Source organism: Colobus angolensis, unplaced genomic scaffold (genome assembly GCF_000951035.1).
Source record: "Colobus angolensis palliatus isolate OR3802 unplaced genomic scaffold, Cang.pa_1.0 Scaffold124, whole genome shotgun sequence".
Taxonomy (NCBI): domain Eukaryota; kingdom Metazoa; phylum Chordata; class Mammalia; order Primates; family Cercopithecidae; genus Colobus; species Colobus angolensis.
In genome coordinates this window covers 2,597,283-2,613,067 of record NW_012113586.1, presented here as the reverse complement: position 1 = coordinate 2,613,067, position 15,785 = coordinate 2,597,283, and the positions used below count along the sequence as shown (strand labels likewise).

General features: G+C 37.2%; 1 protein-coding gene across 1 annotated transcript in view; it reads right to left on the bottom strand.

The window, feature by feature from the left end:
- Window positions 1-3,734: 3,734 nt before the first annotated feature.
- GDAP2 (ganglioside induced differentiation associated protein 2) overlaps window positions 3,735-15,785 on the bottom strand; it is a 66,591-nt gene continuing 54,540 nt past the window's right edge. Inside the window, exon 14 of the mRNA XM_011933063.1 lies at window positions 3,735-10,816. Within this exon, the coding sequence (XP_011788453.1) occupies window positions 10,769-10,816 (48 nt within the window). The 3' untranslated portion in view covers window positions 3,735-10,768. The remainder of the gene's footprint in view (window positions 10,817-15,785) is intronic.

The following is a 15,785-nucleotide window of genomic DNA, read 5'->3' as shown; positions in this document are numbered from 1 at the left end:
TAGATGCCATTGAGAACATTTGTGATTCATGGGAAGAGGTCAACATATCAATATTATTAGGAGTTTGGGAGTAGATCCCAACCCTTATGGATGACTTTGAGGAGTTCAATGCTTCCATGGAAAAAGTAACTGCAGACGTGGTTGAAATAGCAAGAGAACTTGAATTAGAAGTGAAGCTTGAAGATGTGACTGAATTGCCGCAATCTCATGAGAAAACTTCAATGCATAAGGAGATGTTTCTTATGGATGAGCAAACAAAATGGGTTCTTGAGATGGAATATATTGAAGATGCTGTGAACATTGCTGGAATGACAACAAGGATTTAGAAAATTTCACAAACTTAGTTGGTAAAGCACTGGCAGAGTTTGAGAGGACTGATTCCAATTTTGAAAGAAGTTCTACTCTGAGTAAAATGCTATAGGACAGCATTGCAGCTTACAGAGAAATCGTTTGTGAAAGGAACAGTCAATGGATGTGGAAAACTTCATTGCTGTTTTATTTTAAGAAATTGCCACAGTCACTCCAACCTTTAGTAGCCACCACCTTGAGCAGTCAGCAGCCGCCGACATCAAGTCAGGACCCTCCACCAGCAAAAAGATTACAACTCACTGAAGGCTCAGATGATCGTTAGCATTTTTTCACAATAAAGAATTTTTAAATTAAGGTATGTACATTGGCTTTTAAAAAACATAATGCTATTGCACACTTAATAAGCTACAGTATAAACATAACTTTTATATGCACTGGGAAATTAAAAAATTCTGGTGACTTGCTTTATTGCAATATTCACTTTACTGCGGTTACCTGAAACGGAACACACGATACTTACAAGCTATTAGCCTGTATGTGCACATATGGTTATAGGGATTCATGAAACTAAGAGCTTCAGTTCAGTGTCCCAAGTTATGCCATGGGATTTTGTTTGAGGCAAAACTGTGATCATGAATCATTTGACTTACTCTGTGAAATGACATTTGATACATCTCTACTGAGGCATTTCTTTCACTATGTTGCAATTTATTTCCACTTAGCTGGAATATCTCTTTTATAATTTTATGTTTCCAGCACCAACAGACAGCCCAAAAGTTTATTGCAGAAAGCTGAGCACCAAACTCTTATTCTCTTCTTCCTGGGCCCACAGACTGCATTTCCTAGCCTCCTAAACTTGCACTTAAGTGTAGCCAAGCGACTGAGTTCTACATAATGGCATTTGAACAGAAGTGGTATGTGCCACCTCCAGTTCTGGCATATAAAAACTTTGTGGGCAGGTCCTCCATGCTGTTTTCCCATCTGCCAGCTTGAAGCAGAAAAGCACAAATCCTTTGGGAGCCACATGTTGAAGCTGGCGGGGCCCCAATATTGAAGATACTTAGGTCTCTGAATTGGGACTTGGAGAAGAGCTGCTTGCTCATCAGGGACATCTGTTTAGGCTACGTGAAAAATACATTTCTATTGTGGTAAGTCATTATGCATTTTCAGATTGTTTGTTATAGCAGCTAGCATTACTTCAACATATAGATCCTTAGTAATGATTTGCTGAATGAGTGGAAGAAGTATAGAGTTTCTCTGTATTGTGATCTTGCCCATTTCAGGCAGGAACAAGCTAGAATTTCCATGCTATCAAATTAATGTCAGAAAAATGTATTCACAGGTAAGAATTCAGTTTCTCCTGTGAGAGCCTCCGTAATTTTATTATGAAGCTTATCTTGGCACACTCTTGGCACTTGATAGGGTATCACTGCCAAAGTCTGCAGAGTTTTCTAGGTGGCGTAAGTTTATGATATTCAGATGAACATTTTCTTAGTGTTACTTGGTTGCCCAAGAGGTGGTTCTAAATGCTGCTTTTCTGTTTAACTTTGCTGAAAGGAGGAATTTCTATTTAAGGGATGAGACAGTAAATGAACATTTGTGTAAAAAAAAAAAAAATCCCAAATGTTTAAATTTAACTTAACATTAAGCCCACCTCAAAATATTTTCACAGTCCCAGAATGATGACTGCTAACCTCTGCTGCTAGTTCCTGAACTCTGGTCCTCTCCTGGAACTTGGCTAAGCAAGTGTCATATAAAGAAAAAATAAATAATGAATTTTTAAAACTCCCCCCTTCTTTAGAGGACATAAGAGGGAATGTTAAAATCTAACAGCTGTGCAAATGTAGTTATCAACCAAACAGCTCAAGCTATCAGTGGCAATGTCACCCTGACACTACCTAGAATCTACATGATTTGGCTATTAGTCCAATCTGCTTCAACCTGCCAGAGCCTCCATTTCTTCATTTGTAAAATTAGAGGTTTCAGTGATTCTTAACTGTCTGAGAACCAGTATCCCCTTTCATAATACATTTTAACACCTAATTTACTATTAGAAATAAAATTGATAACCCGTCTATTTAAAAAAATACATTTTATAATTTATAGTATTTCAAAATGTAAATATCAGACACAGCTAAACTAGAAAACATAAAGAAATAGTCAAATGCTTTATAAACCTACTAATAAACAGTAAGTTTGGATTTTAAAGAAACAAAAGACTAGAGGCCATCCCATTCAATTAGTAAAGGAAGAGTTATATAAAAATGTCTTATTTGTGTTCAATAAGAGAAAGAGGAACATAACTGAACTAGTTTACAATTCAAGTCAAATAACATTGTTGAAATGAAGAAAATTAGGAAGACTGGGCTGTATCTATAAATGTTATGCCAGAGCAATTTTTTCTTTTTTTGTTTGGAGACAGTCTCTCACTCTGTCATTCAGGCTGGAGTGCAGTGGCATGATCTTGGCTACTGCAACCTCTGCCTCCCAGGTTCAAGCGATTTTCCTGCCTCAGCCTCCTGAGTAGCTGGGACCACAGGTGTGTGCCACCATGCCCGGCTAATTTTTGTAGAGACAGGGTTTCACCATGTTGGCCAGGCTGGTCTCAAACTCTTGACCTCAGGTGATCCACCTGCCTCGGCCTTCAAAAATGCTGCGATTACAGGTGTGAGTCACCGTGCCCGGCCAAGCAATTTTCTTATGGTATTATATGTTGAGGCAGTGATGAAGTATTACAGAAAACATATGTTCTATCTTGATAACCCACACATATGGAGAGAAATTCATTCATTAAACTTGAAGACTCTGGAGATGTAGAAAAGAGGCTGCAATGGAAAAGAATCAATAATTTCCACAACATAGATTATTATTATTGTGTTGTTATCTAGAATGGGATAAAGGGACACATTTTAAAAATAATCTTAATTAACAAAATTCAATAACAGCCTCATATTTCATGTTCCCACTATTTTAATAATTTGTGCAAATTTATGTTTTAGTAAGTAGAGAAAATTTTTAAATTTGATACCTACCATCTTCATTAATAAATAATTACCAGAGTAGTTTCTTTTGCAACTCTCTCCTAGTACTTTCTTCCATTATCCAAACAGAGATAAAGCAAAGCAAAACAAAAATCCAGCCTACAGTATGTTTCTTCATTTTTACAGAACTGCAGACTTTACCTTAGAAAACTAAGAGAAGACTGACTAGAAACTAAAGTTTTGAAAGATGTTTTACATATGAACATTAAGATGTTTGCACACTATTTCACAAAACTGACATGGAATATCAGAATAATACTGATGGGGGGGAATGCTTCTTCTGCAAAAAAAGCTATATTGCAATTCAGGGAGAATCCCATGTTATTAGCTACTGATCATAAATATGCAAGAGAATAATAATGCTAAGTTGAGCCCAATGGTCCAAATATTCCTTTACTGTAGCACAATCTGGCATGACTGCCTTTAAATGAAATCTATGTTTCATGTCAATTTGAAATCAGCACATCATACAATTTTTACAAGGAAATTTAGTTATTTACCCCTCTACAGAATCACTAATTTGATAATAAATATTTTTGAGAAAATATAAGACAAAAACTTTCTAAATAAGCAATTTACATTGATAATTCTATATTTAAATTATTTTTTATAAAAGCATGAGCTTTGGAGTCAGATCTGGATTTGAATCCTGATTCTACCACTCAATATGTAATATATATAAAGAACTTAGCAACGTTCAAAGCACATAGTAAATCCTCAACTGTTAGCTGTTATTTCTAATCAAAGCAGTGGTGGCTATTTATAAACACGACTATGCAAGCTTTATGTACATTATTGCATTTGTTCCTCCTAATTATTCAATTAGTATTATCCCTGTTGAATACATGAAAACACTGGGGTTTCGAAAAAGTTGAGCAACAGGCCCAAGGTCTGAGTGTGTCAGAAGCCAAAGCGCCAATGCTACTGACTACTAAATTGTTGCTTCTTAAAACAGGTCCATGAGAAATCCTTGTGGAGCATGTCTGTGTTGGGTGTAGGAAAGTGCCCATGAACTTACTACGAGAATTAAGCATTATTTGTGTTGATGAAACATTCTAAAATAATATTCATGTTCTGAATTATTTGGATAATTGTATTAAAACCAAATACTGGCAGAACCATTTCAGTGCTTAGGTTTGCATCTGTATTGACTTCCCTGTTAAGGCCCAGTTCTACATTAGTGGTGGAAGGTTTATGGAGAACAGAGGTTGTTTTAATAGGGGAATGATGCATTCAGGCTAGATGAGGACCAAATAACATCACTATGTGTTGAACAAATTAAACAGTCTGAATAGAAAAAAACAGGGTGAATTGGGTCATCACATAGCACACAGTACATGCCTGTTGAGCTGAAAAGAGCTTGTACTGTAGCACTCAGTACTATAATCACATTACAAGTGACGATTTCGTTTTGTCAAAACATCACTATTTAATACTATTTTAAATTTTATTAGTTTTATAGTTTTGCTTGTATTAACCCATAAACTTGTTTTGGTTTTATACTTGTGCAAGACATATGAACATAAAACATTTATTCCTAGTTTTATGTTTATATATATTTAGATAACATTATAATAAATATAAATTAAGCAAAAACTAAGAGATTTTTTTCCTTATTAAAAAATGAAGTACATTATTCAAGTTTGAGAAAACTGGTCTACACGGTCAGTCCCGCTGGTGAGTGTCGTCTTCAGCAGGTAACTTCTACTATCACCAACCTCACAGGATTTGTAAAAGGATTAGAAGAGATGATGAGCTTTAGAGTGCCTGGACCACAGGAGGAATTACAACGATAGTTCTGTCTCCTTTCCTTGAAGGAGAAAATCTGCCAGCTAAATGCAATCTATGCTCCTTTACTCTAACTATGGTCTGGGGACCAGGAAAATTGATAACACCTAATAGCTTGTTAGAAACTGATAATCCCAGAGGCCACTCCAGAACTACTGAATTGGAATCTCCATTTAATAATATAGTCAGCTGATTTGTTATATGCACATGCAAGTCTGGGAATAACTAGTCCAGGTCTCCACAGAGAATGCTGACTAACATTCACTGAGTTTTTAACTACTCTCCAGGTTAACTTTGGTAATTAGAGAAAGACCTGAGGTAAACGGTCAAAAAATAATGTCCCATCTTGGGGTTCAATATAATAAACACTATTATTTCACTATTGGTTCTTCATAAGCTATATTTGTATAAAGTGAGACCCTCTTTAAAAGGGATCTAACTTCTAATTCAGAATGAGCAAAAAAAGTTTAAAACGCAAAGTTTTCATAAAAGCTTTCTGAATTTTCAGTAAGCAAATTGTAAGATCTGCCAATTTAAGCATTTTTAGGTTTCCTTCACCCAACAGCAATTAAAATCATTTATATATATTAAGTTCTTAAATATCTAGCTCACAAGATCTGGTCTAACAAAGTCCTGTCTCAGTCTGTGATGACTGTGTGCTTACATTAACCAAACACATTACCAAAAAAATGGTGACTGTATACAAAATGTATTAGCTTTACTGTCTAACAAAAGTATCAGATCACATTCTGCAGTTGTGATTTTGTTAGTGTAATTCACCTAGAGAATACCTATGCTTTTCTTCCTGAACTCAGTGGTCCTATACATTTAAGGCATACTGTACTTGAAAAGATTCAAAGATGCTCTTCTTGAAAGTGTAAAAAATAATAACTAATATACAAGAGAGTCACTAATATCTAAAATGATCTTGATACCATCTGTTTAAGGACTAGCTCAGTAACACTCAAAGCTTGAACTAGGTTATTTATTGCACTGTGTTCTTTACATATGGACCACAGAAGTCAGACTCAAACAATGTAACGCAAGACAGATTATGCATATATGTGTGTGTGCATGTATGTATATGTATATATGGTTAGGCCTACCAGGCAATCCTTATCATCTCTGGGTTTATGATATGACCTAGATTATAGGTATGTTATGAACTGAATGCTTATGTTCTCCTTCTCACCTGCAAATTCATATGTTGAAACTCTAACATACAAAATGATGGCATTTGGAGGTGGGGCCTCTGGATGCTAATCATGTCATGAGGGTGGAGCCCTCACGAATGGGATTATGAGCCTTACAAGAAGAGACAGGAAAGTAACGATGTCTCTCTCTCTCTGCCAAGTGAGAATATAGCAAGAAGCAGATCATCCACAAACCAGAAGAGGGCCTTCATCAGGAATTGCATTGGATGGCACCTTGATCTTGGGGTTTCTCAGTCTCCAACTGTGAGAAATGAATGTGTGTTGTTATGCCACCTAGTTTACGGTATTCACTCAAAATGACTAAGGTAAGGTAAAGCCCTCCTTCATTCTTCATGGTCTCAGGCAATTGCAAAACAAGAGTTAATTATATGCCAAGAAGTATTAGTGCCAGCACAGTGAAAACACTCTAGCACATGTTAATTATGATGATTACAACTTAAGAAAACTATAATCAGAAACCTGGCCAGGCATGGTGGCTTATGCCTGTAATCCGGCACTTTGGGAGGCCGAGGTGGGCAGATGAATTCGAGAGCAGCCTGGCCAACATGGTGAAACCCCGTCTCTACTAAAAATACAAAAATTAGCTGGGTGTGGTGGTACATGCCTGTAATCTCATTTACTGGGGAGGCTGAGACAAGAGAATTGCTTGAACCCAGGAGACAGAAATTACAGTGAACTGAGATCGTGCCATTGCACTACAGCCTGGGCGACAAAAAAAAAAAAAAGGTATAGTAAGGCCCTTAAAGAAAACAACTACCACCTAACTAACTCCAGTTTTCAAGGTGTTAGTTTTCAATATTATCTTGTAGTTCTTTTGGTCCTTAATACAATCAATCCACTGCCACTAGAACCATATAACTCTCCTCTATCAAGTACTTCAAATTCTAATCATTTCTGTTCATATATTAAGCAATTTAAACTCTATATACATACATACAGTCAATGTATCATAGGAAATACAAAGAGTGATCTTTAGTTTATGCTGAATACTTAATTTTATCACTTCTCCATTAACTGTTTTAAAGACAAGTCTAAACCTACAGTTTGAAATCATTAAACAACATCCAAGCAAACAGAAAAGAGGAAGAAAATAGGCAAGCCATATTTTTGTACTGGAGTGACTACACTTATCCCTCTTTAGAAAGAAGTGATATTTTCTTTTCAATTTCAGAAATTTGATAGAAACTCTACATTTATTTTTCCTACCAAAAATACTCTAAAAAATCCTCTGCTAATTACTCTCAAAATACTGCAGATGTATTCCTTTGGAAAAGGAAATATAGGATGGGCATGGTGGCTCATACTGGTAAACCCAACACTTTGGGAGGCCAAGGTGGGTGGATCACTTGAGGTCAGGAGTTTGAGACCAGTCTGGCCAACATGGTGAAACCCTGTCTCTACTGAAAAAAAAAATACAAAAAATTAGCCAGGCATGGTGACACACACCTGTAGTCCCAGCTACTAGGGAGGCTGAGGCAGGAGAACTGCTTAAACCTGGGAGGCGGAGGCTGCAGTGAGCCGAGACCACACCATTGCACTCCAGCCTAGGTGACAGAGCAAGACTCTGTCTCCAAAAAAAAAAAAAGAAAAAGAAAACAGAAATATAAAGCATCCACCAATGATATATATAATACATATTAAAGGAAAAAAATCTTTAAAATATGTACCATTTGCCCTCATGGGTCTAATAAAGGCTGAACTTCTTTTAAGAGGTAATTTTCACTATCAAGAAACTTGGATATAGATGAATTAAGAACCCAAATACTTGTGGAAACAAGAAGTGTACTTGTTTTAAAAATCGTATTAGGCCTTGCATGATTAATAAAAATTTTATAATTTGTGTCTTCAACAATTCAATTAGCATTTGGCATGACCAAAGTTTAATTAAATTAAAGACTTGGCGATGCTTTGAATTAACATCAGACGCTGGTGGTCATCTCCAGTCTCCCCTTTATCTTCTAATATGTCCTTGAAAATGACATGTATTATTCAGGCTAAATCTTTTCACAAAGGCAGACTGGTATACCGAATGTTGCTTAATTATTTCAATGTCAAGGTCACTATGTTTCTCCTCTAGGATTTGATACTTTGAAGCAACTTCATTCTGTAACACTATAGACATCTGTAAAAGCATCAAATTTAGTTTCAGTGAGAAGAGTGGTCCTTATCTTTCTTTAGACATCATTGAATCATAAAACACAGTTGATATGTATATAGTTCTGTACCACCTTTAAACCCTAGGACATCAATTGTACTAAAATCTCAGAATATGTAGAATCCTGCTTGTGTTACTAAACATTAATATACTGGTATGAATATAGCAAAGGAACATCCTTTCAAAATTACTACTGCCTGTAAGAAATTGTATATATAAATTTGCTTCCTTTCAAATTGGCAAAGTAGCTTATGGCCTCTATTATCTATACAGAAAATGGTTTGGGCCAGATTCTTGAGGTAGCCAAGTTCCCCTTTAATAAGGAAAAGTTGGCAGACTTTCATAGCTGCTCCTTGTGAAGAAGATACCTCAAATATGATCTCACAATTGACTGTAGAAGATGAAGTTAAAGTTTCAGACTTTTAAGGTACAGGGCCCAAGGGGTTAAAAAAAAGTACTATTTGAGAGAAAGCTTAACATTTGACATCTGACTGGCTGCCTGGATGCGATGACCTAGGGGACATAAGAGAGGACCTTAACATAGATGTATATATAAGGATCGAGTAATTTTGACGTCTGACACAAAGAAAATGTGTTCAATACATGTAAAAGATAAGAACCTTTATCTAAAAAATGTAAAGTCCCCTCTTGTTTATATGGGAAAATGCAGGATGAATTTAATGCGACTATAGGGGGATTTCTCTACCATAAATGAAGAGAATATGTTTCTTTGATCTCCAGTGAAGCATTAGTTTGGGCAGAAAAGAATGGGACCCCTGGAAGCACTGATCTGGAGCACATGATAGAACAGAAAGGTTCTTTTTTTTTTTCTCTGAACTGCCAATTTATGTGATAGGTTGAGGAAGATGGGGCCATCGGGAGGTGGCTGCAGGAATCAAAAAAAAGTACAAAGCTACCCAGATGGGAATAATGGTTTGACCTTAATTCAAGAAGAAATGTTTAAAATGGTCAACAGATGCCTCTCATTGAAGTATAGCATCGGGGATGAGCAGGCCAGAAGAGATTCTGGACAAAAGAGGAAGGAGGTCATCAGGGTTGGAATTTTAGACTAATAGGTCTTGCCCGACAAAAAGAAAAATCACTCAAATGGTATCAAGGACAAGAGGAGTGCTGTGTAGCATTCCCTCATACATATTTATTCCCATTTAAAAACTAACTGAGGATACCCCACCACAACAAAGCCCTTTCTAAATGCTATCTTCATGATACCTCTGTGAGGTAGGCAGCATAATTATAATTCTTACTCATAAGCAAGCTAAGGCACAAATAGAGCCTGAGTGGTAAAAGTGGTCTTTTGCCAATTATCAGCTCCCTGGATTTATTCACTGTGACACACTTCCTCCACACTGATGCAGGCAACTCAAAAGATGCTGCTATGAAATGTCCTTAGAGGTAGTAGACCTGATAGCTAAACAAAATCAATCATGACTCTGGAAGACAACACACTCTCTAAGTGCTCACCGCTGGAGTCTTGGAAGATGTTCTTAAGAGTACTAATATGTGCAGTCCTTGTGAATAAGACCAAATCATCCATGATTATAGGAAAAAGGCTGAAGATACAGTCTTCTTGTTTCCCCATTCTATTGAGATCAGAACTGTGGCAATCTTAACAAATCATATAATCCAAGGAAACTTAGTCCTTAAACTTTAGTCTTAACTTGTGCATTAACATTCTAAGTCCTATATTTTGCTAATGATTTTGATGTTTTTTGTCAGATACATTTCTACATTCTTGGTCCCAGATAATTCTCTTTCAACATAGCCGAATTATCTTTATAAAATGTACATGGTATTAACACCATGGATCTGAAGCAAACAATGCATCTGGTTAGCATACATTGGTTCTGTGTATTTTGAGAATCACTTAAGTATACAAAGGAAGCGTGCAATGTTAGAGAGATGACGTGAACAGTCTTGGTGGTTTATCTAATGGAGAATTCGGTGTCCTTCAGGAAACTAAAGATACTCAAAAGTTGCTCCCCAATTTCTATTAACAATCTAAAAATGAACATTTCCATTTGATATAAATATACAAATTTAAAATGTGTGCAGTTCATAATGGCCTACCATTTTTAGATTGCTTATGTGCCAGAAAATATACAGTCAATAAAAAAATACCAGAGAGGTGGGGACAAAAGGCTCTCTGGATCTGTACAGCAAAAATGAGTATCACTTCAACAGGTAGCTATTCGTGGAGGAAGTGGCATCCTGGGAACCAAGAAGCACTGAAAGATGGCAGGTCACAAATCTGGTGATGGGGGATATGATGTATAGTAAGGCCCGTTTTCCTGTGGAAAGAAAAAGCACAAGAACATTTAAGTAACAGAACCAATTTAACTGGAAATGTGAAAAAAAGGGATTTACAGTCATTGAGGCAGTGATATAAAATGTCTAGCACATGTCTGGCACTAAGCAGGCCCTCACCCATTAGGTAGTTCAACTAGTATCACTCAGAGTATAAGGTAGGCAAAGGCAATAGGATCATAACATTTTTAAAGAATAATACCACTTACTGAATATTTTATATGCCAGACAATTTATAGGCGCTTTTAGTCATTCCTTTAAATCTTCACGTAATGCCATGAAGGAGGTAACATCCTCACTTTACAGAAGAGGAAAGTGAGGATCACATAGATTGCATAATTTACCTAAAGTTACCTAGTTGGTAACCAGCACAACCTGAATTTAAATTCAAATCTATTTGAATCTAACATCCAGACTCTTTTTTGTTAGACTGTGTTGTCTTACTGTGTGCCAAATCTTAATTTAGAGTTATGAAAACAAAGAAGCTATCACAGAGGAATTTAATAGCTATAACTATTTTGGCAGAAGTGAGTCTTCATGACATGCCTGAGTGGCAAGGCTTGTAACCATTACAGTTCTCAGGAAATTTAGTTCAAGATCAAGATGGAGAATTACATGCCAAACTTTTAATGTCAATGTAAGGGCAACAAATTAGTGTAAGGGGGGATTTTTTGGCCCTTATTTTGGCTAATCTCAATAAAAATCAAGACAGGTTTATGAAAGAAGGATCCTCAATTAGATTTATGAGACTTAAGACTGGTTTCTCATTTTTAAGGAAAGTATTTCTTTGACAAATAATTTGTTTTTCAGCAAATCACAAACAGATAATGCTTAGCGCTAGTATAAGACAATAGTTTGAAATGAAGAGTAAGCAGAAGAAAATAGCATTTCTTCATGGTATATTTACATTATAGCTATTGTAGAGCATTAAACCTACCAGGTCTTGAACATAGTAGGCAGTGAAATTGTTTGAGACTAAATAAATCAGGTACTCTGCCATTCTTCAGCACAAATGCTTTGGAGCAAGACTTGATCTTGGGCCATAACCAGGATAACAAGACATCTAGGAAAACTTACCTTCCGATTATAAACCTAACCATGTATTAAACAAAATAAAAAAAAAATAGGTAGAAATAAATCCTAGGATAGGCTACATTTCTAAAAACTTGAAAAACTTTAATAAAACCTTTTTTAAAATTGAAAAATCGCATCTAACTAAACTAAAGAGCTTCTGTGCAGCAAACAAAATTATCATCAGAGTGAACAGACAACCTACAGAATGGGAGAAAATTTCTGCAATCTATCTATCTGACAAAGGGCTAATATCCAGAATCTACAAGGAACTTATGCAAATTTACAAGAAAAAAAACAACCCCATTAAAAAGTGGGCAAAAGATATGAACAGAAACTTCTCAAAAAAAGACATATATGTGGCCAACGAACATTTTAAAAAAACAGCTCAGCATCACTGATCATCAGAGAAATGCAAATCAAAACCACAATGAGATACCATCTTAAGCCAGTCAGAATGGCGATTACTAAAAAGTCAAGAAACAACAAATGCTGGTGAGGATGTGGAGAAATAGGAACACTTTTACACCGTTGGTGGGAATGTAAATTAGTTCAACCATTGTGGAGGACAGTGTGGTGATTCCTCAAAGATTTAGAACCAGAAATATCATTTCACCCAGCAATCCCATTACTGGGTACATACTCAAAGGAATATAAATCATCCTATTATAAAGATACATGCACGTGTATGTTTACTGCAGTACTATTCCCAATAGCAAAGACATGGAATCAACCCAAATGCCCATCAATGATAGACTAGATAAAGAAAATGTGGTACATATACGCCATGGAATACTATGAAGCCATAAAAAGGAATGAGATCATGTCCTTTGCAGAGACATAGATGAAGCTGGAAACCATCATTCTCAGCAAACTAACGTAGGAACAGAAACCCAAACACCACATGTTCTCACTTGTAAGTAGGAGCTGAACAATGAGAACACACGGACACAGGGAGCGGAACACTTACTGGGGCCTGTTGGGGGAGGGGGAGGGGGAGAGCATTAGGGAAACAAGCTAATGCATGCTGGACTTAATACCCAGGCGACATGGCTGAGTGGTAAGGTTGATAGGCACAGCAAACCACCATGGCACATGTTTACCTATGTAACAAACCTGCACATCCTACACATGTACCTCAGAACTTAAAAAACTAAAAAAAAATAATTTTATATAAAAAAGAAATCCCTATAAAAATGTTTCATTAACCAAATCCTTTATCTTCAATTTGCATGGAAGCTACACTTACAGAAACATGCCCTGAAGAGATGAATCTATTCTGAGTTTCATCTGAAAAGTTCACTGTCTGTAAGAGTTCTCTATTCTATTCTATTACCACTTTTTTTCTAAGTTTCTCACATCTACATTAAATTATGACAAACTAAGAAGAGCAAGTTCAATGCTTAATGCCATGAAATAGAATTTCCATTATGAATTTCACACTGGGCAAGAGACGGCTGAGCAATCAAATATTTTTTCTATTTCTGGAAACAATCATGGAAATTTAAAGACCTGTTGCCAGGAAAAACTGTATATTCTCTGCTGTGTGTTTTCTTAAGAATGCCAACTAACTCTCTTTCTGAAATGGTCTCAGTATCACTGTTGCCTAGATTAAACAATAGCTTCTGATTGCCTTCAAAGGTCCCTTTTAATCCTATGCAATTTCTGTTGCTATTCCAAGTCACAGAAATCCCAGAAAAATAGAAGTCCACTGAAACGGGTTTCTATTTTTTTTTTTTAAAACAGATACCAATCACTTCACTCCTTAACCAAATAAAGAACCTTCTATAAGCAAGGCACAATTTGAACATGATAATGAAATTAACCAACTCTATACTCATTTCTTTTCTCTGATCATACTTTTAATTTTTCCTAACAAAGGAAAATGTTTCCTTACAAAGTAACATGCAGCTACCTACTGGTATCTCCATTTCAATGTCTGACGGGGCACCTCAAACCTATTATGTCACAAACTGAACACAGTACCTGTCCCGCACCCCTAATCTTTCAATCCTTTTCCTCCAAATTGCTTCTCTGTGGTGGTAGCAACACCATCCACCAAGTCTCCCAAAGCAGAAACTTACTTTCTGCTTCATCCTTAGTGGCTACACAGTCACCAAATGCTGCGAATTTTATTTCCTAAAATGTCTATTTCTAAATCTCTCTAAAATCTTCAAATCTCTGCCATTATCATTATCACTGCCCTAACAATATAGTCTCGTTTCTCCTCCAGGCTTTACTAATAGACCTCATCTTTTCCCCCATGGACTTACCCTTCCCCCTCTAGTCATTCTCTATACTGTTTCTATAGTCATTGTCTAAACAGCAATGCAATGGCAATTCTCCCTTGCAGAACACTCTTCACGGACTACAAAGCCAAAGGCCAGCAGCACTAATATGTAAGGTTACTGTATTCAGTGATGTGCTCTCTGCCTGCCCCTTCCACATCATCTCCTGATATCTTCTGCTATAATTTGAATATCTGACCTTCCAAACCTCATGTTGAAATGTGATCTCCATGCGGGAGGTAGGGCCTAGTGGGAGGTGTTTGGGTCATGGGGCAGATCCCTCATAAATGTCTTGGTGCTGTCCTTGTGGTAGTAAGTTCTCACTCTATTAGTTCCTATGAAAGCTTGTTGTTAAAAAGCGACTGGCATGCCCCTTTCTTCTCTCTCTTGCTTTCTCTTTTGCCATGTGATCTCTACACCCACCGGCTCCCCTTACCCGTTGACCATGAGTGGAAGCAGCCTGAGTCCCTCACCTGAAGTAGATGTTGGTGTCATGCTTCTTGTACAGCCTGCAGAAATGTGAACCAAATAAACCTCTTTTCTTTATAAATTACCCAGCCTCAGGTATTCCTTTATGGCAACATAAAAATGGATGAAAACAGAAAATTGGTACTGAGGGGTGGGGTGTTGCTATAAACAGACCTGAAAATATGGAAGCAGCTTTGGAACCGGGTAATGGGCAGAGGCTGGAAGAGTTTGCAAGGATCAGAAGACAACAGAAAGACTGAGGGAAAGTTTGAAACTTCTTAGAGATTGGTTAAGTTGTTGTGACCAAAATGCTGATAGAAATACAGTCAGTAAAGGCCATGCTGATAAGGTCTCAGATGGAAATGGGGAACTTAAGAATTAGAGCAAAGGTCATCCTTGTTACACCCTAGCAAAGAACTTGGCCTCACTGTGTCCATCCCCTAGACTTTTATGGAGGACAAACAATACTGGTACCCTATGGTATCTGGTGGAAGAAATTTCTAAGCAGTAAAGCATTCAAGAAGTGGTGTGGCTGCTTTTAACAGCTTATAATCAGATATGAGAGCAAAGAAATGACATAAAGTTGGAATTTATAATTAAAAAGGATACAGAAGCCCGGGTGCGGTGGCTCAAGCCTGTAATCCCAGCACTTTGGGAGGCCGAGACGGGTGGATCACGAGGTCAGGAGATCGAGACCATCCTGGCTTACACGGTGAAACCCCGTCTCTACTAAAAAATACAAAAACCTAGCCAGGCGAGGTGGTGGGCGCCTGTAGTCCCAGCTACTCGGGAGGCTGAGGCAGGAGAATGGCATAAACCCAGGAGGTGGAGCTTGCAGTGGGCTGAGATCCGGCCACTGGACTCCAGCCTGGGCAACAGAGCGAGACTCCATTTAAAAAAAAAAAAAAAAAAAAAAAGATGCAGAACATAAAATTTTAAGGAAAGAATATTTTCAAGAGAGGAATGTAAGGATGCTGTGGAGCAACCACTTCCTAGAGAGATTAGCAAGGATAAATCTTTGAGGTAGCTCCTCACATCACAGGCCCAGACGACTAGGAAGACAGAATGGTTTGGGAGGGACAAGGCTTTAACACTTCAGGATGCTGCTCGCTGCATCCCAGCCCCT